The sequence below is a fragment of the Netta rufina genome (genome assembly GCF_964035555.1).
Source record: "Netta rufina genome assembly, chromosome: 11".
NCBI lineage: Eukaryota > Metazoa > Chordata > Aves > Anseriformes > Anatidae > Netta > Netta rufina.
Window position 1 is genome coordinate 8,054,324 of NC_140134.1, and position 26,700 is coordinate 8,081,023.

The 26,700-nt window shown below is 36.0% G+C and overlaps 1 protein-coding gene across 3 annotated transcripts in view; it reads left to right on the top strand.

The window, feature by feature from the left end:
* The window catches only part of TLN2 (talin 2), a 174,831-nt gene that overhangs the window by 61,457 nt on the left and 86,674 nt on the right, over positions 1–26,700 (top strand). For all 3 annotated transcript variants that reach the window (XM_084293342.1, XM_084293344.1, XM_084293343.1), the window contains exons 4-13: positions 8,686–8,856; positions 11,652–11,749; positions 12,017–12,146; positions 13,452–13,604; positions 14,509–14,651; positions 16,135–16,262; positions 20,658–20,721; positions 22,912–23,016; positions 25,269–25,424; positions 26,302–26,403. In XM_084293342.1, coding sequence (XP_084149468.1) covers positions 8,721–8,856; positions 11,652–11,749; positions 12,017–12,146; positions 13,452–13,604; positions 14,509–14,651; positions 16,135–16,262; positions 20,658–20,721; positions 22,912–23,016; positions 25,269–25,424; positions 26,302–26,403 — 1,215 coding nt within the window. In that variant the 5' untranslated portion in view covers positions 8,686–8,720. The remainder of the gene's footprint in view (positions 1–8,685; positions 8,857–11,651; positions 11,750–12,016; positions 12,147–13,451; positions 13,605–14,508; positions 14,652–16,134; positions 16,263–20,657; positions 20,722–22,911; positions 23,017–25,268; positions 25,425–26,301; positions 26,404–26,700) is intronic.

The window sequence follows — 26,700 nt, forward strand, 5'->3', positions numbered from 1 at the left end:
CTTATATTGGCTTAACTCTTCCACAGAAAAAATATTTTTATCTTCATTTATTCTCTCTATGCCATTTAATTTATATGCATGCTCTTAAATTACTAGAAATATATTCAAAACTGTTTAACTGTCTGACTGTAAGCAACTTGCTGCTCTTTTGATGGATATAGATCAACCTTTCAAGCAGTTATGTTTTTCTTAAATACATAAAATAGATCTGTATCTCAGATATTGTGTAAATTTTGCTCTAGACACCTCTGAAGATGTTTATTGCTATCCTCCCAAGGGAGCCTCTTAAAAGGGCTTATCTGTACAATGGAAGCGCTTGATTTAGAGAGGAACTTAGCAATAGGATGTTGCTTCACCTCTTCTGGCTTCAACAGAAACTCATATTCCCTGTTTTCAACTTTGTTCTGTGGTGTTCTTTCCAAATAGGAGCAAGAGCCTGGAAGGCCTCTTCAAAGAGTTGTGTTGTTGACTGCTGTGTCAGAGGCTTTTACTCCTGAGGCTAATGATTTCCACATTTTAACTAGTTTCAGTCAAGCTCTCTGCTTCTGTTACCCAAAAGCCACCTTGGTTCTGTTCAGAACAGTGATATTCCCATATCATTGTAATTCCTGTTTCATCTTGAAGGTACATTCATGTGAGTTAGCAAATATGCCTTTTGACTTGAAAAGCAAACTAGTTGAATTGCTAATAAACTGACTGTCCTATAAATAAATCTTAGAGTCAGGTATTTTTGTTTCTTACATAATTTTGCTTGAAGATGCTTGCTTGCTGGATATAGAACAAAATAGATGATGTTCCCGTATGACTGTGTGAACCACAAATGGCATGATTGATGCTTACTAATGATTCCAAAGGTGGTCCTAGTTCACCTTCATTTTACTGGTTTTCAAATGGTTTATTTTTAAGACTTGGTTTTGGACACTACAGATGAAATCTTAAAAAAAAAAAAAAAAAAAAAAAAAAAAAATCTCAGCAAAAATTCATAGCATGTAAGTGTTAGCTTTTTTTTATTTTATTTTATCTTATTTTTTAAATTTATCAGAATGTGTGGTATATGTATATAGGCCTTGTGGCTGAGTAAGGCTTTTCTTAGGGTATGGTATGTTTAAGGTCTTGCATTTAACTGTCAATGCACATTTTACACACAGGATAAAGAATGTTCTTCGGAATAGTGTTAAGCTTCTTGTGTTATAAGTGATGGAAGGCTTGTAGTTCTTGTTTGCTTGTTCACGCTTAAACAGTTCTGACTAGCTACCCCAGACAGCATGTAGTACTTGAGACTTTGTCTACTTCTGGACACCCCTATGCTGATACCTTTGTACTCAGAGACCAGAAGTTAATACTTGAAATAGGCAGTTGGTTTACTGCTGTTGCCTTCATCTTTAAGCTTATTTAATCAAAACAGAGGTTTTTGTTTTTGCTTTTGTTTTGTTTTTGTTCTGTTTCTGACTGCCAGAAGAGTGCATGCTGCTCCCTTCTAAATTTGTTGATGAAATACAACTTCTAGCTCAGCATTCACGTGTGTGATATTTGGGCATCAGTGATAATTCTTCCTGAAGCACCTCTCTGCAGTGTTCTCAGGGGATTGGCAAAGCAACCGGTCAGTCATGGCATCTTCAGTGTCTTGTCTGTCAAGGAGTTTGATGAAGGCCTTGCTGTGCCATATGACCATGTTTCAGGCATGCAACCCACAGCTTAGTCACTTGCTCTACATTGAGCTGGAGGAGAATCAGCCTAGTGTTCTAAGAAAAAATATAAATAGCACCCCTTAAGCACTTTTGAGAGCAGCCTGGTACAAATGAGTTACAAACAGACAGCAATGGAGCACTATAGAGAGGGTGGACTTCTTTGGAAAGTGTGGCCTTTTACAAGATAAGCACATAAGGTGGCAACAGCGACCGACTGGTTTAACTGGTGCCACTGTGAGTTTATAGTAAAACATGTTTTGTTGATCTTAATGCCTACGCAGTTGCTTGCTTGCCACGTAGTGCCATCGTTACTGATTGTGAAAGATGACACTTCAGTTTGCATTCATAAGTTGGGAAATAAGAAATGTAACTAGAAGGACAACTGAGTTTGTTTTTGATTACGTTTTGCTTAGGAAGGTTTTAGCAGGCAGCAGTCCACTGAAGAAGTGCTTGGTATGTTGCAGGAAAATTAGATGCTCAACTGTTGTGACCAGTAGAAAATACAGTGTGCTGTATTGCTGGTGCTGTGTGCCAACAGTAGGGTGGTGCGTATTGAGATGAATACAGAACTTCTGACCCACTGGGTTGTCTTACTAAGTTAGTCTAATATGAAAATACATAGCTTTGCCTTATACCATCATGTATACATGTAGGCTTTTAGACTTTGATACTCCCATAATCTAGATTTGTATTTTCTCAAGCCTAAATGAACAAATTAAGGAACATCTCTGGGGAGACAGACCTCTGCTAAATCATAGCAGAGCATTGATTTTCACCAATAGCACTGGCAGTGGCAACTTTGACATGTCAAATATGGACTATGTCCATAATCAATGTTATCTGTTCCATGTTTGCCTGGTTTAAAAATGCAGATGTTTTGGCTTGTTTTACTTCAAGCATTCTATTGGCAAGGATGTGAAATGGAAGCAAAGTCATGTTCATTTCATCATAGCATTAAGCTGAGATAGTTTTAAAAAAACAAGTCTGCGTCCTCTGTTTGCTTAGCAATGTAGCTCAAAATATATAGACCATGTATTTGCCTCATCAGCAGTCAGACACCCCAAGAATTGGGGTAGGAATGGTAGAAATTAAGCCAGGTAAGTATGTGAATGCTCAAGGAGATCGGTGTTAGCTAAATGATCACCCCTGTGCCTCTCATAAGCTATGCTTCTGCTGTTTTGTTGTATGCTTTTAGCTTGATGATAGTTAATTCTTGCTTGAATTACAGGATGCAAACTCCTGTTCTTGTTAATACTCAGAAGCACAGCCTTTTATCTTGGGTTATACGTCTCTTGAGAGTCCTTGTAAAATGCTTCTTGAGATAATTATGCTTCCCCCTCTATCTCTTTGCACAGCAGCTGATGAGGTAGTTTTCATGTCAGTGCCCCCTTTCCAGTCTAGCAGAGCTGGGCTCTGTTACCATTTAGCTCCTCAGGGAATGTGCTGTGAAATTTCTGTATTAGCCATGTGACACCAGGAGGGAAAGCAATTTTAAATGAATTGCCAGTGGAAGTAAAAGGTGAGTATGCTTTGACACTCAGCTTTCTTGTTGTTACTTTGGGAATGTTAACAAGTATTTGCTTGATTTACTATCTTGTGACTTGTCCACCATTAATCTTGTACTTTTCTGGCTTATTTTGTACCAAACAACTAAATCAATAGAAAAGCATTTTACAAACTTATTTAAGGGAAAATAGAAATGTTCAGATCTGCAGATACTTATATTTTTTTCAGTATAGATAATGTATTTGATCAAACTTTCACTGAAAAAAAATTTGACATGAAGGGATGTTTATTGTGTGCAGGCATGCATATGTGTGTATATATATATAATATAAATATATTTTTCCCTAGGGAATTTCAGAAAAAATCTTCTAATGGAAAAAAAAAAAAGAAAAAAAAAGATTACTTGTTAACTGAGCATGTATCTGCATCTAAACCCAGACCTCTTGTAGCTTAACAGTACCAGCATCGTAGTTCTAGCTGTTGTTGTGCGAATGCATGTCTATGCCAGGGGGCTTTGAGGAAGGATAAAATAGTATCTGCTGAAAGTTGAAGTAAGGCTTTGCAAACGGAAATACAGTGTCTGCTGCAAGTTTTTTCCTCCCAGGTTAGTGACTGCAAGCTATGGTGACATGCTGGTCTCTTGGTGACCCAAATGGGACAGTGATCAGCCCTTCACCACATGGTGCTCCTCTTCCTCTACTGAAGATCACTACTGTCTTGGATGATTTGGCATGTCATTTATATAATCACTCCATAACCCAGTTCTGTCAAAACTAAGGAGAAGATGCTCTTCAAAACATGATGGTCAACACAGGAAAAAAAGCGTCAGAACTGAGTGAACATGGTTGTGCAGACAATTGTTGGCAGCTATGAGGGAGGCTGTTAATGTCTGCAGCTGGAAGGTAGCTGGCTATTGTAGTGGTTACGCCAGTGCTGGACTGTGGCCGGAATGGCAGGCATCCCCACAGCCTGATGTTACTTCACTCCAAAGAAACTTAATATTGTCTCATTCTTAGCTCATACTTTTCAGTATTTCATTGTCTTTTCTAATATGTAGGAAATATTTTCTCTTATTGTCATGATCTATCCAAGGTGTCTTTGTGGGTGCATAGGCACTTGCTCATCATTATTCAACCACTGGTTATACTCTTGTTTTGTTGGGATTTCCCAGAACATCGGTACATACCTGTCAGTATTGGGTTCTCAGTGATGATTCTGTTGTTTTAAGAACTTCGAGCTGCTGCTGTCTTTCCCTTGCTGTCTGGACTGTAACTTATTTCAATCTCCAGCCTTGCAAGCATGGATCAGGTACAGTCTAATTTAGAAATTGCCTACTGCAGTGCTTACAGGGCATTAGATTTAGTACGAGGTGAAACATTGCTTCCAAAATCCTTTTGATTTCCAGGAATCCTTTGATTTTTCATCACCTGCTCCAGAGAGTAAGTGATATTGGGGAGGAGAAAAAAAGTGTCTGGTAGTTGCACAGAAAAATATTTGAATGTGGTGTGAGTCAGTGTATAGAAGCTAAAGGGAACATGGAAGGATTTTTTCCATTGTTTTTCTCTGTGGTGTCAGCCCTTTTTCTTAACCACGTTCATTTTTCTTTTGAGGAAAAACAGCTCTCTTATTTTGGCTGTTACCCAGGAGATGGAAACTGCCTGTCCCAGTTACTGCTGAAAGCCAGGTGGGAAGGTTCATCTTGAGGCTAATCTGAAGTAGACACATGAATACCCACTTTGGATTTTTGAGAACACAGTGTTGAAGGAAGCTGATAACTCATGGGCTCTTTTAATAAGCTATTTTCGGAATAAAGTATATTTTGGCATCTCTGAAAACAGGAGCATTGGGTTCAAGGGAGATTAGACCATTGCATATTTAGGTCCTTCCTTCTTTAAGGAGTAGTATCTGAACCTAGAGGGAAAAAAAAAATAACAAGAAGGCATTGGGAGGCCATGGTAACAGGTTCATAACTTGTAAAATTGTAGTAAAGACTACAGGGATTAATTTACCATGTCTGTGTATGTAGAGCAGGGGGAAAAAAAGGTTCTTTTGCAGCATGGAAGACCTAGGTTGAAAATTTGCAAGGTGAGGTGGTGGTAAAATATAAAAACTAATAAAAACAAACAAACAAACAAACAACTAAATGAGTGGTTCCTTGTGGATGTTGTGGACTTGATTTCAATAGAGCTTCGTAAGAACAGATAAAATAAGCACCTGCCAGGGACACCATAGGGATGCACCATTTTTCAGTAAAAGGGACTAAACTAGACTGCCTCTGCAGGTTCCTTTGGACACATGCTTTTATGGTGGTTCTCCAATGCACAATCACAAAGTGAAAATATTATCAAGCTAGGAAACAATGTAATGCATTTAGTAGGGTTTTTTTGGTGTAAATATGAAATGATGGGTCATCACCTTGTTTTGAAACTTATCAAGTATATGATGAGATCATACTGGTGAAGCTGTTTCCAAGTTCTGACTTACTCTGTTCTGTATCTTACTAGTGAGATCCTGCCCAAAAGCTGTGTTTTGCTAAGTTTATACTAACCTAACAAAAGAAGTAGTACAAACTGCAAAATCACAGCAAGTTTAGCAGAATATCTTTCATTATAGATATTTACCTTTCCCATTAAAGTTTCATACTCTAGCTTCACCATTTGGCTTTTCTCTGTCCCTTTTTCTCCATTCATAGACGGAGATCAGGCACTGTACTGAATTTAAATGCTTCCTCATAGTGTGCCCTTTTAAAAATCCATTTTTGAGTGATCCATATGAAAGGGTTAATTACACTTTTAAAACTTATCTGTTGGAATTAACTGTGTCTATTTTCATGCCATTATTTTGTGACCCTTCACCTTAATAGAAAAGTTTGTTTTCTGACATGATGTAAAGATTCAGAATTAAGAAGCATAATAATACATCATCATAACTTACACAAGGCCCCACTGACTACTGCCAGTGCTGATAATAAAGGATTTGTATGTATGTCAGGAAACTTTCAACCTAAGTGCTAATTTATGACTATTAAGTCCTTGGTCTAGTATTTCTTAACAGGAAACAATGAATCATTTCATTAGACATGGTGATGTTTGACTTCTTTAACCTTAAAAGAAGGTGGATAGGTGGATCTTGGAGAAGGTGTTGCCATGTGCCTTTGCAACTGTATTAGCTATAATGTTAGTGTACAGATCGGTTGAATGTATATGTTAGCAGAAGAGAGGAGACATCTTTCCATGTTTCTACTCTTTTTTTTTTTTTTTTAAAAAGATGATTGTTGAATCCATTTATATTTTTTTTATGAATATTTCCCTTCAACCAAAGGCATTCATACCCAAAGCTAGACTGTATCTTGTTCATGGAAAAGTTGAAAAATCCAGGAAAAGGTCAACATCCACATTACCTTCTAATGGACAAGACAGCTCAAGTTTTAAGATGATACTTGTGGGTCCCTTCCAAATCGGCATATTTTATTTAATGTGAGCGGCTTGCAAGCCTCACCTTTGGCTTCAATAAAAAAGCAAAGAGGAGAGGAAAGCTTTTTTCTGGAAAACGTTTTCCAGTACTTGTATTCACTGGTGTCACTTTCTCTCTTAATCTTTTTAAGAGGAGTAGCAACTGGGAGAGAGTGAGAGTCCTAAGGGCTGCATTTAATGTCCCTGCCCTAACACGTTCTCTAGGCAGAGGAGGGAGCAGGAACTGTGGCTCACCATACTGCACCAGAATCAACAGACAGGTTTTAGAGGTGGCCTGTGAGTTAGGGTTGCTTTCTGAGCAACTTGCTCAGGCTGTTTTTCAAGCTGATATGTCTTTTTTCCAGCTGTTAGTATGCCACTTGTTGTAACAGTGCACGTACATACACATGAACATGTAATTCTCCCAGGGAACCTTCTGGATGGTGAAAACTGCTCCAACCTGTGTTTTTTCCAGATAATTTTGTTTTGGTGATGCTCTGGCGTAAATTCATCGATGTTTCCTGTACATTTTTCCTCTCACTGACTTTTTTTTCCACTGTCAGTCTGAAAATCTGGCACTGTGTAGTATTTTATACTGGTGGTAATAAGTGGTTCTGGAAGTAATAATAATAATAATAGTAATAAAGTAGAATGATTTAGCTTATTGAGAGGCAGCTGGGTGGGTTGCCCCAATAACATGTGGGAGTGTGACATTTTAGAGCTAGAGTTACTCCTAAATGGTATCAGTAGAGAGATGATTTGTCTGTGCCTTGGAGAAGGGTGCAGTCATGGAGCTCAGTACTTTGGTGTTGTGTTTTCTTAACACCCTTGAAATATAAATGGTGGTTCCTTCTTATTGCTTTAAGTGAGTTTGCCAAATTGAGTATTTGGGCTGTAAAAAGATGCACAACTGGCCTTTAAATTTTTATCTAGTGGAATGTGTCGTCAAATTATCAGCAGCAGCTAATTTGAGTCCTTAGAATCTCACACCCTCCTATTTAAAAACATGCACATGCATTTATGCAGAAAGCATTTTAAGATTTTGTTGTTTCTGTATTTATGCAGAAAGGGTTTTAGTTCTGAAGAATTTTTGAAGATCCCTATGGAAAGTCCAGTGATGGAGGTGTGATTTGGAATGTGAGGAAAGACACTTGAGACAAACCCCAGACAATTTACAAAATGAAACAAAAATCATTTGTATCTTCCTGTTTTTGTAGACAATAGCTGTCATATTCAACGACATTTCTGAAATAGAACTGGAATGAAAAATAACTTGTTCTTGGAGCTCTGGGTAGGCACATAACAGGATAGAAAAAAATCTAGTGGATTTATGCAGTCTTGAAAAGAACACACAGTATTGCATACTTCAGAATCTGTGTTGTTTAATGTAGTTTTTCTAAGCAGTTTATTACCAGCCAATCTAAATGTTCTAACAAAAGGTGCTGGTGAGAGTCATGTTCATCATTAGGGGAACCAGTTAATTTCTTCATCTGAAAATATGTAGCCTTTGTCTTTGGAAAGCAACCTACTCCTTCCTGCACCCACTGATTCCCATGTGTCAGGATCTAAAAAGGAGGAGGAAAAAATAACCATTTTGATTTGAGTTTTGCATATTGAAAATTTGACCTCTAATTTGTATTTGTTATTAAATAAATCTGTCATATTGAAGAGTGAAAAATGGATTTAATGGAAATTATGCAGTTGCTTTTCTGTCACTACTAAATACTTACTATTGGTGATATACCCAGTGAATGTATTGTTTTCTTATGCAGCATTTTGTCATATCTCAGACAAAATATTAATCTTTAGTAATGTGTACACACCTCTTCTGAAAATGAATTTTCAGTATGCCAAGAATAATACGTGTTTGGGGACAGTTTCTAGCTTGAGGATGCTAGTGGGACTGTACATGTATAGGCAGCTATTGAAAATGTATCGTTCTTTTAAAGTCATTCAGTTTTTTTTTTCTACAAACAGTTTGAGCATATGAAAGAGTTAAGTGGAAAATTCTGAGCAATAATATATCACTGCTTTTTCAGACAATTCAGTAGAAACTTGCAAGATTTTGAACACCATGGTAGCACTTTCCTTGAAGATCTGTGTCCGCCAATGCAATGTAGTGAAGACGATGCAGTTTGAACCATCCACTGCAGTGTATGATGCCTGCAGAGTTATTCGTGAACGAGTTCCAGAGGCTCAAATGGGACAAGGTGAGTTCCTTTATTTATCCTTAGTCGATTCACTGGCTGAATTGAAAATATACAGACCCATGCTGTTTTTACTGTCTGTTGTGTTCCTTCATTTATCTTTATGGTTGTAGGGTTTGTATTTTAATTTAAAGAAGACTCTGGAGTAAAAGACACAGAGTTGAAACAGAATTTTAAGTGGCTGAAGTTAGCTGAATTCTTGAAGTTAGCTGAATTCTTTCTTCTTGTGGTGAGACAGATTTTTTTCTACAATGGGAACATTTTTTGGTGAAACTTTCACTTTTTATGTAAACTGCTTGTTTGGCTGAAGGATCACTTTCCCTTTGTGCGCACATTCACCAGCCTTCTTGAATCTTGCTCTGTTCTCTGAAAGGCCAAGTTATTGGAGAACAGATTTTGTGGTATCATCTTAAAGCAAAGCTTGTGGTTACGCTTTCTAGGAAGGTCTGGGTAAACTTTTTTGGTGCCTCACCAAAGAAAGGGACAACGTGGATTACCAAAGAAGGTTGGACATCTCCAAAATGCAGAAAAGGAAATGCTTTAAACTGTTTAAGTTTAAAAACAAACAACAAGAACACAAAAACAAAACAAAAGAAAAACACACCATATTCAGAATGGTGTTACTCATTAATCAAATCTTTCTGAACATATTGAGCAAATTAGATGTGAAAACACTGAAATATTTGTTCACTCAGGCAGAAAATCTGTTTTAAATTTAGTCAAAGTTGTTCAAAAGTCCAGATTCTTCAGAATCATTTGGTTCTCTGCTGTGTATAATGCCACTAGAATGTAATTGTTAGAACGGTTTGAGTTTTTTGCACAGCTTTCCAGTATTAGAGGTCTTCTGAAAACCTTGTCTAAATGTTAAAATAAAATAAAATCCAGTCATGTATGATAATTGGTATTATTTAGTAATGCTTCTCCTTTGCAGAAGCCCTTAGGAGGCCTAGTAACAGAGCTTCTATTTTTCAGATATAACCTGTGTGTTTGTGATATGCTGATATCCTAAGGCAGTTATTTTGAACAGCTGTTATATTCAGTGAAGTCAAGTAATAAATAGCCCTGAATATCATAAACTTCAGAAAAGCCTGGGAACTCTCTTGATTTATTTATTTTTTTTTTTGTGATTGCAGTGCAATTACGAACTTTAAACATCTTTCTGAAGTTGCAATGCATGACAATATATACGTCTGTATATATATATATATGTAACAACATATCCTTTCCCCTTCTTTGTGGCTGTTAAAACATTTGTTTGCCTGTTCGTTAGGAAAACTCATACTGGTGCAGTACAGAGTGACCTAACCAGTTCCTGCACAATAGAAAACATTGTCTTGTAGTTCTACTATCAACCATGTAAGTTTCACTTCTCCAACAAGCTTACATGCTGGGACAGATGCGACTGTGATACTCATGTGCAAGCTGCACAGCTACTGCTATTTCATTACTAGGGTGCACTCCCCAGAAGTGAAAAGTAGAGCAGTCAACGCTTCCTTGGTAATTCTGCTCTCAGTGCAAAGTCCCTTTGTGTGCAAATGTCACAAGCTATTTATAGGCACAGATTCTAAAATTTAATTTAATTGATTCTGTACTGAATTTGTGTCCATAAACATCTCTGTTTGGATCACTTGCCTTTTCAGTGGAGTTTTTAATTATGGTCTGTAGGAGAAGTTGTTCTTACTCAGTTTCTTGGAAGGGTTTTTCCTTTAAAAGTCGGTATCTTTCAGCTATGTTTTTATATCTTTGCATAAGTAACACTGTGTTTAATGTAAATGTTGTTGAATAAATGTGAATTGTATCTTTAAAATACACTTAAAAATGAAACACTGTCCCAAAGTTGTAGCTATGTTTACTTGACGTTCTAATCAGAGGGTGTGATCACATGGCTGAAAATTAAGAGGTATGCTGTCCCTTCATGGGGCTGTTGTAACAGATGGTGTGCACACAGGTGACTAGCTTTTACGGAAATAAGCATTAGCTTCAACTTTAGGACAAGAGTTAGAGCAGGCTCAACTGAAGAACAGTAGCTTTTTCTGTTTGTGATAGTGGATTTGTCTAAGAATGTGCTGTGTATCAATTCTTCATGCTTTAGTAGTCTTTCAATTGACAGTCATGATATTCATTTTGTGTACCTGGAGTCTAGGCTTTGAAGCTTAAGCCTGAATTTGTTCTTCCGTGGCCACAAGAGTTTTACCATTTACTTGTGTTTGTGAAAGAATCAATTGGTTTGTGCTTAGCCTTCAATATACGCAGATTTTTTTTCCTGAGATTGTTACCACAAATATGATTCTGAAAACCTCTTTTTCACTTTATAAACCTGAAACATCTACCAAAAAAATATTTGGATGTTCAGCATAGGCGAAGTATGTTAAGGGTTGAAAACAATGTTTTGAAATAGAACTACTGCTTGAAATGGTATACTATGATTAAATCCGAACTGCTTGTATTTTTGGATCTCTAAGGATATAGGTCTTTAAGCCGGACCTATGAGCATTTTAAAAAGGTCTTATTTGTAATAAGTTCTCTCTAATATAATATAGATGATCCATAATGGATGTAATATGTGCATATTTAGTGAAGCTTTTGTTCAAGTCTTCTATAATGCCTGATATACCCTGCTATCTGCTGCTAAATTAAATATTACTCTGAAGCACAGCAAAAAATAAAGGCATACTAGTTCATTAAGAATGAGGGGTAAACATAATGGAAGCTTAATCATGAACCTGAATAATCTTGAATAAAATGATGATTTGATGAGGTTTTATATTTTTCAATGAACTGTCTTTTCTGTTACACAGCCTCTGACTATGGATTGTTCTTGTCAGATGAAGATCCTCGTAAAGGTATATGGTTGGAGGCTGGAAGAACACTGGATTATTACATGCTGAGAAATGGGGTATGGTACAAATCTGTTGCTTTGTTCATCAACATGTTTTCAGAAAGCTTGTTTCCCAAGTAGCAAGAACAATATTTAGTGTTTGGAGGGGTAGGAGAAATTTGAGTCTTTTCTTGAAACTGATCCAATTCAAACACATATACATGCATTAAAAAAAAAAAAAAAAAGACGGGAGGGGGGAGCATCTTGCTTCAGGAATCTACCCTGTAGAATTGTTTTTGTGGTGGTTTCCCTAAATGTTTAGAAACAGTATTGTTTACTTCATAGGATATATTGGAGTACAAAAAGAAACAGAGACCTCAGAAAATACGTATGTTGGATGGTTCAGTGAAAACAGTCATGGTGGATGATTCTAAAACAGTTGGTGAATTGCTGGTTACCATTTGCAGCAGGATAGGTAAGATTTTGGGACCTACATATTCAAGAATATTTATTTGCTTATTCCCATATTGACATCTTGAAATTTAGGATGCCATGTGTGTTATTGGATAGAAATTGACACATGTTGACAAATGTTGAAATTATGTTATCAGTTAATGTTGACCAAACATTTGTTTCAAAGCTATTGTCCATGCTTTCTTGTGAAAGTCAGTAGAGAATTAGCTATATCCTTTAACTTCAGTATTTAACATTTGAAGGCACAGGTATCTGACAGTACTGTTTTAACTTCTTCATTGTGTGTTACTTATACAAGCTTTCCTGCTAGGAAACTAAATTTTTGCTAAATATTAATGGCATAGAAGTTGTTGACCTTGAAATATATCTAAACTTACATTTCTATGTTATGATTTAGGTTTAGTTACAATATCATGTTACTTCTGTAACTACATATGGAAACCATCCAGAGCAGCTGGCCTAAAATGTATCATTTTGGTTATAGTCTGTTTTTATATTTATCTAAATAATGACATTTTAGGAAACTAACTCAAATTTACCTATAAGCAGGCATTCAACATGGATTACTTTAAATTATCTTAATCTCTTGCTTCATTCTCATTTAGAATTAATGATCTTAATTTGACTGAGATAGATTTAGATTAATTCACTTTCAAGGTAGATTAAAATGTGTGTTTTAATTGTGTGAGTGTTTCTATGCTGGATTCCAATGTTCTGAAATTGATTTGCTCTAAAAATTAGTTTGACTAATTTTCATGAATGTGGTCATATATGCAAGCATTTATTTAATTTGCTTTCTTGTATAACATAAATATGCTGTGGAGGAAGATGATGAGAGAAATGAGAACAGCATAGCATATATACTAAATGCTGTGAACTTTTTTTTTTTTTTTTTTTTTCAATTCAGTTTCATGCAAAATTCATGGGAAAAGTTGAGTTCTGGAACTCTACTCATGTGTTTTTTATTCCTCAGTCTGCTGTGCCACATTTCTTCTGCACATTGTGGGCAAGCTAAAATCACCCACTTCTCAGGAAACAATTGTAGGCATCCGCGAAGGGAAATGCACCTTCAAATATGATATATTTGAAGAATAATGCCAAACATTAGAGAAACATCTTCAATGCAGAACTTGTAGATTATTCTTGGGATCCCCTTCCCCATGCTTTGGTCTGCATTTCATCTGGAATATCTTCATTATACTTGTAACGAACCATTGATGTTTTAATACATGGAAAAAAATTTTATCTGTGTCTTAAATGTATTAATTTTTTTTATTACAAACACTGGATTTATTTCTAATTCCAGGAATAACCAATTATGAGGAATATTCCTTAATCCAGGAGAGCATTGAAGAAAAGAAAGAAGAGAGTACAGGAACACTTAAGAAAGATAGGACATTGTTGCGTGATGAAAGAAAAATGGAAAAATTGAAGGCAAAGCTTCATACTGATGATGATTGTGAGTAGTGAATTCCAGGATGATTCTTTCACTACTACCTTTCCGCAGAACAGGGCAAGAAAATCATACAGGACTGCATTTTTAGCTTCTTCAGTATGACTCACTTGTTCCCTACCTGTATTGTGTATGTTCATATATGGTGTCATCTACTACTGTGCATTTTTGAGTTCAGTTAAATAGACAAATTGTTGCCTCTAGCTATGAGAGAGAGTATGTCTTTTTGAAGTGTTTTTCTTGCTTTTTTTTTTTTTTTTTGTGGTGGAGTTATAACTTAGAGTGGGAAGGGAAGATTGTTTCCATAATGACCCTTTTAATCCCTTCATTCAAGTTGGATATTTAACTACTGATGCCTACTGAAAGCCATCCAAAGTTATGTCTAGTTTTGTCTTTGAAGTGTAAATGGAGTGTGCCAAAGAACTAAGACAATATTTGATCCGTTTTATATGCAAAATGATGAGAATTAGTTTGTTTTAACATCAGGGAACTAAGATGAACTTTTACTGGAAGGAAAATGTTTTAAAATGTATTAAGGGATAAAAAAAAAGTGAGCAAAGCAATTGGTTTTGGTGGTGGTGTTTTGGTAATCTTTCAAGTAATACTGCAATGCAGCTTTGAAGGTCTGAATCTAGTACTGAAATACTACTTTTGCTGTAGTTGCTGCTTCAATGGTATTTGTGGTGTTTTATACCACGGGGTAAATTCCTGTTTTTCAGCAGTGCTGTTCTGTTACTAAATTCTCATTTGTAGCAACCATCAACACTGACTAGAAACATAAATAAAAGGAACTTTTTTTGCTAGGTGTCCCCCTCCAATGGCAAGGCCAATTATCATATGATGTTCTCAATAGCTATTAACACTGGCAACGCTGCAGATTAAACACTTTGTCTATCTGGTTCTGTTGCAGTAAATTGGCTAGATCATAGCCGAACATTTAGAGAACAAGGAGTTGATGAAAATGAAACGTTACTGTTGAGACGAAAGTTCTTCTATTCAGACCAGAATGTAGATTCAAGAGATCCTGTTCAACTGAATTTGCTTTATGTTCAGGTACAGTATGTGAACCTGGAGTACCAGTTCTAGCTTGCCTGAGGAAACCTGTGTACGTTAATTAGAAGAAAAATATTACAAAAACAAGTGCTAAATAACTAACTTATTTGTTGCTCAGGTATTCCTATCTTCTAAACTCCTTGTTCTGAATGTGGATTGTTTTGGTTTGGTTTGGTTTTGGTTTAGCACTCTTGATAGTGTAGAGGCTTTGATTCTCAAAATCAATACGTTCAACTGCATAATGGACATTCAAAAATATAGTGATTTTCATGTCATTCTTGTTTCCTTAAATACATAAATAAATGTGTTCACTAATGCCTTGTCTTTAGATCATTCTTTTCAGGTATCAGGTATAGTCTTCCCCATTCTGTTGTATGGGTGATGCTTTCTCTGTAATGTCAAATCTCATTTCAATCTTGCAGATGGCTTTCCACTTATCTCTTTCTGCCTGAGCTGTTTCTGCACCTTCTTTACAATATTCAACATAAACAGCACAGAGCAGGTGGGCTTCCTGTTTGAGATGGACCATATCATTTAACACAGTGGGAGCCCACCCAGGCAGGTTCCCCAAATTGTTAGAGATGCTTATACCTTAGGAAGCTTGAGTTTTTCTGTTGAAGATAGTTTCTAACTGTAGTCTCCAGTGTAGTTGGCTGTAATTCAGTTTGAAATCATTAGGGTTGATTTTGTTAGTTGAAAAAAATCCATTGAATGTTTAATGGGATGCTCAGTTGTTATACTTGAAGCTGATTCAAGTAGGATTGCTCTAAATTGCATTTTAAAGCTCTGAGGCAAATTATAAAATGGTTTTAAGATGATTATAAGATGGTATTGGTTGTGGGACTGCACTAAATTTTCAGGAGTTTTAAAAAAATTATCACGCTGTGCTATTCTCATGTCCATTAGATACTTCTTCCAGGTTACTGTTGCAACAGCATGCACTGATACTATCTTGTTTTCTGTGTGGATAGACGAGTCTTCCCATGCCAGAACTATAAAATCCATCATCTTCTATGACTTCAAAATGTAAACAAAAAGAAAGAAAATGCTGTTTGCCTTCACCTCTTCCTATTTCTGTAACAATAATTTGTTTTTTACTTGCAAGTTAGATCATTTTCCCTGCTATTACAAGGTGGCAAGATAAGAGTTATGTTGGGTGTGAATGCATACACTTGTGTCTGTGTACATGTATGTAAGTTGTATTTGATATATATGTGCCACAGGAAATATATATCAAATTGTCTTTTTGATCATAGTTGTTACAATCATGGTTTTAGCATGTCTCTGTAGATACTCACCAGAGAAGAATCTATCCCTTTGTTTATTTTATTAGTCATAGACACATCCACAATGGAATAATGAAGACATTCAGACAGAGAAGTGTGTTGCTGGATTCTTGGTCTGTGTTTTAGCTCTTGATGAATTTCAGAGATGGAGTAATTCTTTTGGATGTCCCTGATATGTCTTTGCTTACTTCTTACAGGCTCGTGATGACATTCTGAATGGCTCCCATCCTGTCTCCTTTGAGAAGGCTTGTGAGTTTGGAGGCTTTCAAGCGCAGATCCAGTTTGGACCTCATGTAGAACACAAGCACAAACCTGGATTTTTAGAGTAAATACTTACGTTAACTTATAAATTCAGGTGACCTAAAGTGTAACTATTGTTAGGTTTTCATAGCCTAAAAGCATGTTAGTACTCCAGTTAGTGGTAGCCAGATCCTGTGTGTTTTCTGTGACCAGGAGCCTTGCTGCATAAATCAGCACTTTCAGCTGCTGTGAAGGGGACATTTGGCAGTGACTTATTAGGCAACACAGGGTGCCAGCTTCCCACAGCATGCCAGTTAGGTATGCAGCTGGATTTTCCAACCACATGGTAATGTTGTCCATGGAAGCCCTTTCTGCTTTCTCTGGAAGCCAAGGTTCATGTTACCCAATAGTCTCCTCTCCTTTAATGTATCCATCCTCATGTCAAATGCATCCTTGATTAGACTGAGTGTACTGGAAGTTTTTTGTTATGCCTGCGTTACTGAGTTAGGGAGAACTGGAGTTTTGTTATTGCTCAGATGTCATCTTCTGCCTGCATTTAGTAATGCCATTTGTGAAGTAAGTGTATGTTAGTATATATCACACGTTTGATTTGTTATGAAAGCGCATGAATGGAAAGATACTTAGTCATTTTACTGAAGTTAATGCTGCTGTGTGTAGATATTGAATTTTCCTAACTTTTTTAATTATGTTAATTAATTGTGTGGATTCACCCTCTCATGGCATTGTATGAATGGAGATCTAGTATTGTGCTCTTTGGATACAAAGTCCTGGCCTGGAGACCCATCCTTTAACCTTGATTGTCATTCTTTACTTTCCTGTTGTCAGATGGGTAAACTTAGTTTGGCTGACTTTTAGAGGTTCCATTTCTCTACAAATTTTGATTGTTTTGCCTGCAGTGGAACAGGGATGACAGGCATTATTTAGGCATTCTTCTTGATCTTCTAAATTTAAAGTCATTTTTTACGATCCTCTATCATAACTGTATTTTATGTTCAACAAGAACTGCTGGTTGGATGACATTTCTGCTTTATACAGAATGCTGGCTAGTTGGAAGTCCATAACAGAATAAAATGTTAACACAAAGTGCAGAATCTTTATATGCTAATGTGAGTGAAAAGTATAAATAACCAAACTGCATGTTAGAAAAGAGAACATTACTCCAGTGGGAATAATCTAGAACTGGAATTTCAAATTTTAAAACCTTGGCTTTCCTTTTTTTTTTTTTTTTTTTTTTTTTTCCTGCAGTGTGTTTTTTCTACTTCATGTATAATTTTAATTTTAATGGGTTTTGACTGTATGAGGATTGAGCCTTGCAGGCCACCAAGTCTAGTCTTTTGCTGTCCAGGTGTATAACTAGTTTCATGAAATTAAGCATTTTTGATTTACAAGTAATTCTTGTTGCCTTTTTGTTCTCTGTGGAGAAACTTACTTGAGAACCATAAGGTCACTGTCTTTTGTTTTACTTTTGTTTTAAAGTATAGATGCTTATGATTTAGCTTTACATATGTTTGGCTGTACTAAGCCTTCATGACAGTCTTTTTGTGAAATCTCATGCTTCTGTGTTGAGTGTAATCAAGCCAAGCTCTCCTATTTTGTTATGAGCAATATATAAAAATAGTATAGATGAATGCTGACTGAAGAGTGCATCTCCTGTCATTTCAGGGAACACTTCTTGTTGTTGAAGTGTTTATTCATTCGCTGCTGGGCCCTGAACATGCCTACAGGTTCCCTTAATGGAAGTCTCTGCTCATATAGAAAACAGCATGTAGCAGAATAGTACTAGCATATTTCAGTATTATTTTAAAGCAACTTGGCTTACTTTGCTATGTCTGCAGTATGCAGTGTGCAGAGCTACTTTTTATCCTTTTTTTGCCTTTGATAAGTCATTCTTGGCACGGGTGATGATTACTGCCTGTGTCTTGTTAACCCTTTGATATTGACTGTTGGAATTTCCCTAGAGCTCATGCCAAAGTAAATTGTGAAAACTATCTAATTGCAAATAGCCCTTCCTCATGCAGTTGAAGTTCTGCTTTGCGTCCAGAGGCACCCTGTGTTTAAATTTGATGAGAGATTATCTATTAAAGAAATCTTATGACTTGTATGTAGGTAAGAAAGGAGCAGCTAAAACTTGCTAGCGTCTGCCATTTATTTCTAAGCATGCTTGGTGACCACTAAGTTCACTTCTACAATATAGCCTATTTTACTGTCTAAAACTTCTGCAAGAATGTCCAATATACCTTTATGCTAATGAAAAACAATATGCTGGCACTTGGTATAATTGTTTTTGAAGAACTGTAGGAGTAACTCTAATTAGATGAAGTTATATATACACAGCTTGCTATTAGATGTTTATTAATCGAGTTCATTGTACATTGTTACAATGTGTAATTAAAGATTTTAAAAAAGGCTAAATGAATAATATATTTCATGTGGTTTTGTGAACTTGTTACACAAACTGTTAAAGAAAGTAAAGCCATGGTTTGTTGCAACATAAATAAAATATTTTGGGCAGCATCAAAATAATTTGTCTGCAGCTAGTATTTCAACCTTTCAGTTGAGGTGGTTGCTTCTCTATTGATCGAAAAATGGAAGATCATACAAGGAAAAAGTTCATATCTAACTGCCAGCTGCATGTACAAGTGTGCCAATTGGCACTTGGCAGACGTAACTTTTTTTCAAGAAGTTCCAAATAATGTTTATTCAGCTATCGCTTCTTAGTTAGCTAACAAGATAAGTAGACATGCTTAAAAATCTGATGTTCTCGATAGCTGGTCGGCATAAGAATAGTTGAGAAAATCAACTTAGCTAATAAAAGATGAGAACTGAAAGTGCATGATAATCCTTTCTCTGTATAAATCCATTGCTAGAATGAGAGTGCATTCAACTCGGTTATTTTTGTTTTTCTTAGAAGTGAATGTATCCAAACTGGTTTGAACGTATTAAATTCTGTGTTAAAAGCACTGTTCAGTTTTTGTTTTGCTTTTTATTTTTAGAATAAATGTACTAGCTTTTTAGGATAATAAGCTGTATTCAGACCTTATCTATAGAGTTCATTTTGTAGAAGAGATTTAATTAAGATGTAATCAGTTGAGACACAACTACTGAAACAGTGGAAGGCAGATTAGCAAGCGCAGTTGCTCTTACTTGGATTGAAATTGCTAGAGCTTTATGGCAATAACAATGAAAATTCTAACTACTAGAGAGTGTTTTCGAGGAGAGCACAAAGTCATCACAGTCTTGAAGTTCTTCTGTTTGTTGTCTGCAGTGGCAGGCTTCCTTTAAAGGGAGCTGGAGGGGAGGAATGATGGGACAATTTTTTTGCCAATCTTTTTTAGGAAATCTGGCTAGATGTCCTCAAAATCTGCAGCTTTTCATGATGTTAGTTGTTTCTGTGTTAATAGTGGGCTTGTATACTCAATAGACCAAAGTGAGGATAAAATCCTCTAGTCCTACTGGATTCTAAGAAACCTCTTTTTTATTATTTTATTTTTTTTTATCTGTGTAAGTGCTGTTTTTTATGTTGAACTTTGGTTAGAAACCCAAAAATTCTCTTGAAGGGCAGAATTTTCTTCAGACTTAAGGTGAACTGCTGAATATATGGCATAATTTCATCAGACTTCAGTGTTGCAGATAGGAAGATAAAATCCAGAAAAGGACTGCATTTTTTTAATGCACGATGCTAACAAGTCTTCAAGTTGGGTTGATGTTTGGCTGAAATAAAAGTCTAATTTAATTGCAAAGAAAAGGAGGTACATACAGCTAGACAGTCTTGTGAGGTGTTCAAGGATTCTTTCTGACTGAACTTACCAGGGAGGCTGAACTTTTGTTTTGTTTACTTTATGTTCTGAAACCTTAGTATTTGAGTACTGCAAAAAAATAAATAAAATAAGGCTAGTTATTTGTGACCTTGGTTTTGAGATAATGGCTGGTATTGTGTCCACTTAATGGCTTTGCAGGTTTTCAATAAAATACGTGTTTTAACATGTCTTGGAACATGCAGAGGAAGAACTGTGTCCCACAGGTCAGTAAATCGAAGTGCTTCAGGACAGTAATAGTAGTGTCTGGACTAAGACACCTAAGTGGCCTAAGCTTTGGTTTCCAAGATTATAGCAAGTGTATGTGGATTAAATGTGAACTCTTTTGAACTGCTAATAGATATTATAATGCAGCTAGATAATAATAGAAATTATATAGATGAACAATAGAAAGTGTCCGAACTTTGTTTACTTGTGACTTTTCTAAACATGAAGAGGGTGTTATGTCAGGACATAGCTGAAGTGGTTTTTATTATTATGCCAATTATCCTCTTGACCTTACCCTACTTAGTGATTGTAGAGAGATTTTTTGCCCACTTTGGGAATGTTGTGGAACATAATACCAACAATAAAGTGTGGAAAGTGTCTGTCCTTAAGAAGACACCACTAACCTGTGGTATTCTTCTTTTTTTTTTTTTTTCTAGCCTAAAAGAATTCCTACCTAAAGAATATACCAAACAAAGAGGGGCTGAAAAGAGAATATTTCAGGTAATTGTGAGGCTGAAAAACTTACTGCAGCTTCATTTCTGTTATAACAAAAATTATCTCTCTTTCACAGGTGTATGATCTCTATATATTTGACTTGTATAACTACCAGAAAATCAGGTTTGAAGAGTCTGATAGCTTTTCTCTTTTCCTTTCCCCCCTTTTCCTCCCCTTTTTCCCCCATCTCCACCCCAGTTCCCTCTCTTGTTCCCCCTCTTGTCCCCCCTTCTTCAGCAGGTTTATTGTCCTGATCCTTTTTTATTCACTGATTACTCTTCAGTGTACTTTGTTGAAGGGGACAAAGAAAATATTTAATATTCTTAAGATCATTTTCTCAGTTGCATTGAAATGTAAGGATGTGTGTTTGTGCTAAAATAGAAGCACATTTAGGAAAATCATTAAAACTTCTTACACATAGCCTGCCGTGCATTCATTATTCAGGCATGAGCTTCAAATAATATGTAGTTCTGCTAGCGAATGCTTGAATTCAGTGGTGTGCCTGAGAATCATGCAGTTGTAAAAGATGTAAAGCAGTTGAGTCTCCAATGTACTGATCCTATTGGAAATGTTCTCCGAGCTGAAGTGGTATAAATGCACTAAATGTCTGTGCTGATTAACATGTGTATTTGGCAATGTAATCTAAACTGAAAAAATCTGAGGTAAAAAGCTGAAATAGTACAGTTTCTGGAAAGACATACCAGTGACCTGTGATTTTGAAATCATGTGAAGTCACATCCTTTTCTATGTCTGTTACATTCCTAATGTAGGAACTCAGTAAATCCTATTCTATCCAGAGCTTGTAATACATCTTATGAAAGAGGATGTGTAACACTTCCCTGTGTATACCTTTAGTTGGTGGCGGTGATATTACACTTCAAGCAAAAAAAGATTCATTCATTTCTCTGTGGGATTCATAGCAAATGATTTGCCTACGTCAAATATGATCTGAGTAGTTTCAGTTCCTGACATACTTCAGTGCATGGATGAGAAATTAATCACTGAGGGCTCTAGATGATGGGTGATAACACAACAGCAAGGCAGAATATGCAAACTGATGCTTTGAAAAACTTGTATCTTTTCTTTATAAAATTCTTGAGTTTTTGACATGACTTTCTCCAAATATTCCATCTGCAATGACTGGGTTTCTTGCTCTTCAGCGATCCTGACTCTGTTCTGTACTGAATTTGAGTGGTCTAATCAGTCTGTGTTCTTGGGATGCAAAAAGGTTTTTGGAGTTGCACTTGCTTCTCCAAGTGCTCCTCTGTGAAGTGTTGACAAGAGTGAACTGGATTAGGCAAGTGTTTCCCATGTTACTGGTGCTCCCCCTGCTGCCATCAATTAGCATGAAGGAGGTGGTAACCAGCAATTCATAGGACAGTGGTGAAGAGATGGGGGGTGCTACAGAAACCCACAAACAGTATTTCAACAGGAGGACTTCAGGACAGGGTTTTCAGCAGAGTAGGAGAGCAGATGCTGAAATGAAGTTTGAATAGGTAATATTTGTAATTCTCATTAGTTAAAGGTATGAAAAATTACTAATGAGTAAATTGTTTAAATAATAAAAATGGAGTTTTAATACACCTAGATGCACATTTCAGAATGAACTACTAGAAAAAAATAACTGCTCCTTTCTCACCTATAGAATTCTTGTCAACTTATGACAAAAATGTGGATAAAGGTGCAACTGGCTAAATAAATAAATAAACAAACTACAGGAAATCCATTTAAAAGATGACAAATGGTCAATTACAAAGCATGAGGCTTCAGTGAGTCGGAGGTTTAGGGTACAAAGCAGAACTATTCTGCTGGAAAAAATTGTAGGCACTGAGAGTTTTAAATGATTTAAGCCAAGTAAGTAGACATTGACTGTATGAAACATAATGGTGTCACAGAGCAGCAATACCAATAATTTAAAACTGTTTCATAAATGGTTTAAATCTGCTTGACTGAGGGACAAATAAATGGATGATGGTCAAAGAAAAATGTTCCATTTCCACATGTTGCTTATATGTTTTGATAAGGAATTACGGGATATTGTCACACTAACATTTCTACACAGTATTGTTTCAAATGTGTTAATTGGAATGATTATTAACTGAACATTCTTAAAAAGAGAACAGCTAACACCCCATTTTTGTTAGTTACCAGAAAGAGTATTACTTCTGTCTAAGTGATACTGAACTCTCATTACAGGAGCACAAAAACTGTGGTGAGATGACTGAAATAGAAGCCAAAGTGAAATATGTGAAGTTAGCCCGCTCCCTGCGGACCTATGGCGTGTCCTTTTTTCTTGTTAAGGTAATGCAGATCTTGGTGACCATATTGTATGGTTGGTTATGTATTATCATAGGTTTTCCACTAATCAAAGGTCAGAGGTGTTTTTAAGCTTTTTTTTCTGAAAGCAACATCTGGAGGAAAAATAGTTGAAATGACTACCTAAGAGAGAATTGTGATCTGAGTTTTGATGCTAGTCATGCTGAATTCCAGAAAGACAGTTTAGTCTTGATTTGACTTCTTTAAATTGACACTTCTCTTTTTAAATTTTGATTACCATCGAAGTACTTTCTTCATAAAAATATTCACAAAAAAGCTCTGAAGCTGCTTCTGTTGAAAGTTTAATGATAATATGAATTGCATGCTGAAGCCAGCATCTGACCAAGAACTTAATCAGTTGCATGATTAATTTCTCTTAGTCCTTACAATAAGGCTGTGATCTAAAGGTGTTGAAACAATTTGATACCAAGATACTGATGTTTTGCTGTGAAAACTGGACTGAAGCACTAGTGCCTCAGTATTTAGTTACCACATAATTAAAAGAAGGCTAAATTTTGGCTGAGGTTTTTATTCTTAGTTTGCCACAGTTACAGTTCTGAATTTTGTTTATCAATAGGTTGCCTTTCCCTAAAGTACTTAGTCACTGAGAAATTCTAGTGAAGCAGATAGGTGAAAATAAAAAGAAAAAACATGCAGAGCTTAATACTATTCATACAGTAGCTTCTGAAATAATTACCTTTTATTTTTCCTTCTTTTAAGGAAAAATGTTTAATTAGCATCTTTAATGAAGAAAGCAGTCTCAGCTCTCTAAAGGAGCTGTTGAGCTAGCATCCTGACTGAGAAAAATGTTTTCAACTTCATCTGGAGCTACATTCATTTTCAGTGTTACAGGCTCATGTCAACTGTACAGAATGTATGTAGCTCATAGGCATTTTGGAATAGTATGAATCATTAAATTAGTGTAATAAAGAATTACAAAAAAGCTTATTGGTTGTCATTACTACATCTGAATTTTGCAGCTTCTAATCCAGTTATTTAGGAATACAAAGCTAAATATTCTGGATTTTTTTTTTAAATGTGCTGTGGGCATAAATCCTTAAAATGCAAACAATTGGAATTAGATAAAGCACCATAAGGAATAAACACTTCAACTTCACATTGTCAGGCTAATATATTAAGTTTCATCTTGGAAACTATACTAATGTTATGGTGTGCCATTTTCAGTAACTAAAATATTAAAACTAACAAGCATGTATGTTTAGAACCACTAATTCAGAGGGATTTGTTAACACAATCTAGACAGCATGTATGGTAAAAGGTAACCTAGCTATCTTTATATTTTCATATTTTTCATTAAAATCTTACTTTTTTTGGTCATAACTTAAAGCAAGCAGTAACTGAAACAATTATTTTGTAATTTTGTAATTTGTAATGAAACTTGTTTTGAAAGGATAAATTGGTCTGTTTTGAAGCCAATCAAATGGCCAACTATAACTAGGAACTGATTTGTTATGGTGTACATAAATTGAGGGAAGTGGGAGGTGTGGATTCATTTCTATTTAGAATAGTTTATGTAGCAGATTAGTAGTTTGGGCTTGTGCTCTACAACCTTAGAAAAATGAAGAGGTGGAATGCCCAACAAATTATGACAGAGCAGTTCACAGCATGCAGACTGACCCTCTCCTTTCCCCTTGATTAGACTGCTCTTGTGGATTGAAAATAACTAAATTTTCAAATCCAGAATATGGGACAAATTATGGCTGATCTTGCTTCATTTACAGCCCAAGTGAACCCCAACAGTCCTTTCTTTTCTTTCTTTCCCTCTCCAGATATTTTTTTTGAGAAGTGGTTAGTCTGAGTGCAAAAATTTATGGCAACTTTTCAGTCCTTCTGATGCCAATTTCCCGTTCTGCTTCTCTAATATGGTGTTACTTTAAAGGCTTGTCTCTGGAAAGACTGTCATCTTGTGTTTTTCTTTTTTAAAGTTACTTCCAACAATTCTTTCCCTAAAATGCTCCTATTTGCTGGGGGAGGGAGAAAAGGGAGTGTCTTATGAACGGCATAGTAAAAATCATGTAAAGACAATAACTTCATGTTAATGCATTACTTGAAAATGACTTGATATGACCAGAAAAACTGAGTCTTGAGGCTTAAATTGTCCTCATCTGCATGCTATTTTTGCCCTTTTTCAGTATATTCCATCATGACTTTTTTTCCCCTTTATCCTCTGGCATGCTGTGCTTTAATGAAAAACAATCTTTCACACCCTGTTACAGGAAAAAATGAAAGGCAAAAACAAGCTGGTTCCTCGCTTGCTGGGAGTCACCAAAGACTCAGTGATGCGTGTGGATGAGAAGACCAAGGAAGTGTTACAAGAATGGCCACTGACAACTGTGAAACGCTGGGCTGCCTCACCTAAAAGCTTTACCCTGGTAATCTTTCTGTACATCTTGAGAAGGAAGGGCAATCCATGTGATGTGGAGAAAGGAAGATGAACTTGCAATCTCAATGTTTTTTTAATACCTCTTCTATCTGAAAATCTCTAGAATTACGTAGAGCTGCAAAGTCCTAAACTGTTAAATTGGCTTATCTTGGTGTCTATGGTCAGTCTGTATTCTGATGTTTTTAGACAGACCATTTTCCCAAAAGCAGTGTTTAAATCCCTTCTGTAACTTAGAACTAGTGCTGTTATGAAAAATACCATTAAAACCTGCTTAATCGATCACTGGGTTCCATTCAAAATGCAAGTTGTGACTTGTAGGATATGAACATAAGCAAAGTTAAGTTGTCATGAAAACATTTGATAATTACGGATTTAAAGAACTCTCATGAATATGACGTGTTTTGTTAATTGTTCCGTAGGAATCCACTGCAAAAAGAGTATTCTGGATATAAAAAGGTCGTTAAATGTGCTAGAGTAAGTGGCAGTGACTAGCAGCTGATATTCACTTCAATAATATGCATTTAATTTCCACTGACATAGTTGATTATGCTTTAGAATACAATTCTTTAGAATTTTCTCCATTATTTGGTGACTAAGGTTGATGAAGTTAGACTAAATATTTATTGGTCCCCTGGTATTTCAGTTTGTGATCCTTCTGTGAAGCAGACATAAAAAGTATCCTTCCTCTCTCCTTCCTTACTCCCCTATATAGTCTGGTTTTGAATCTTGGAGTAGTTTCAATTATTGTTGGATATAAAAAATACACTTATACAAACAACTTTAAAATGGGAATTAATCCCACATTTGACACTGGTTATTTATCTTTCATTTGCCAAGAGTTAATTTTTCTTTTTTTTTTCTTTCAGGATTTTGGTGAATATCAGGAAAGCTATTACTCAGTACAGACCACTGAAGGAGAACAGATCTCTCAGTTAATCGCAGGTTACATTGATATCATCCTGAAGAAGGTATAATATTGGGATGACATCTAGTAAAAATGCAGTAAAATGACTATACAGCAGTGCAAAAGCTTGAATGTGTGCAAGCTGCAGTTTTTTCCTCTCATGAAGTCAGTATTATCTAGTGTTTTGATGTTATTTAATTTCATCTTTAAGTATCATAAGCTCTTTCAGTTCAACCTCAGCAATTGTTTCCGAAAAATATCGAGGCTGTTAACTACAGTAGTTAGGCTCAATACAAAATGCTTAGGCTTTGCTTTTCCATCTGGAAGATGAACAGCTGGCTATGAGTGTATATCCATAGAA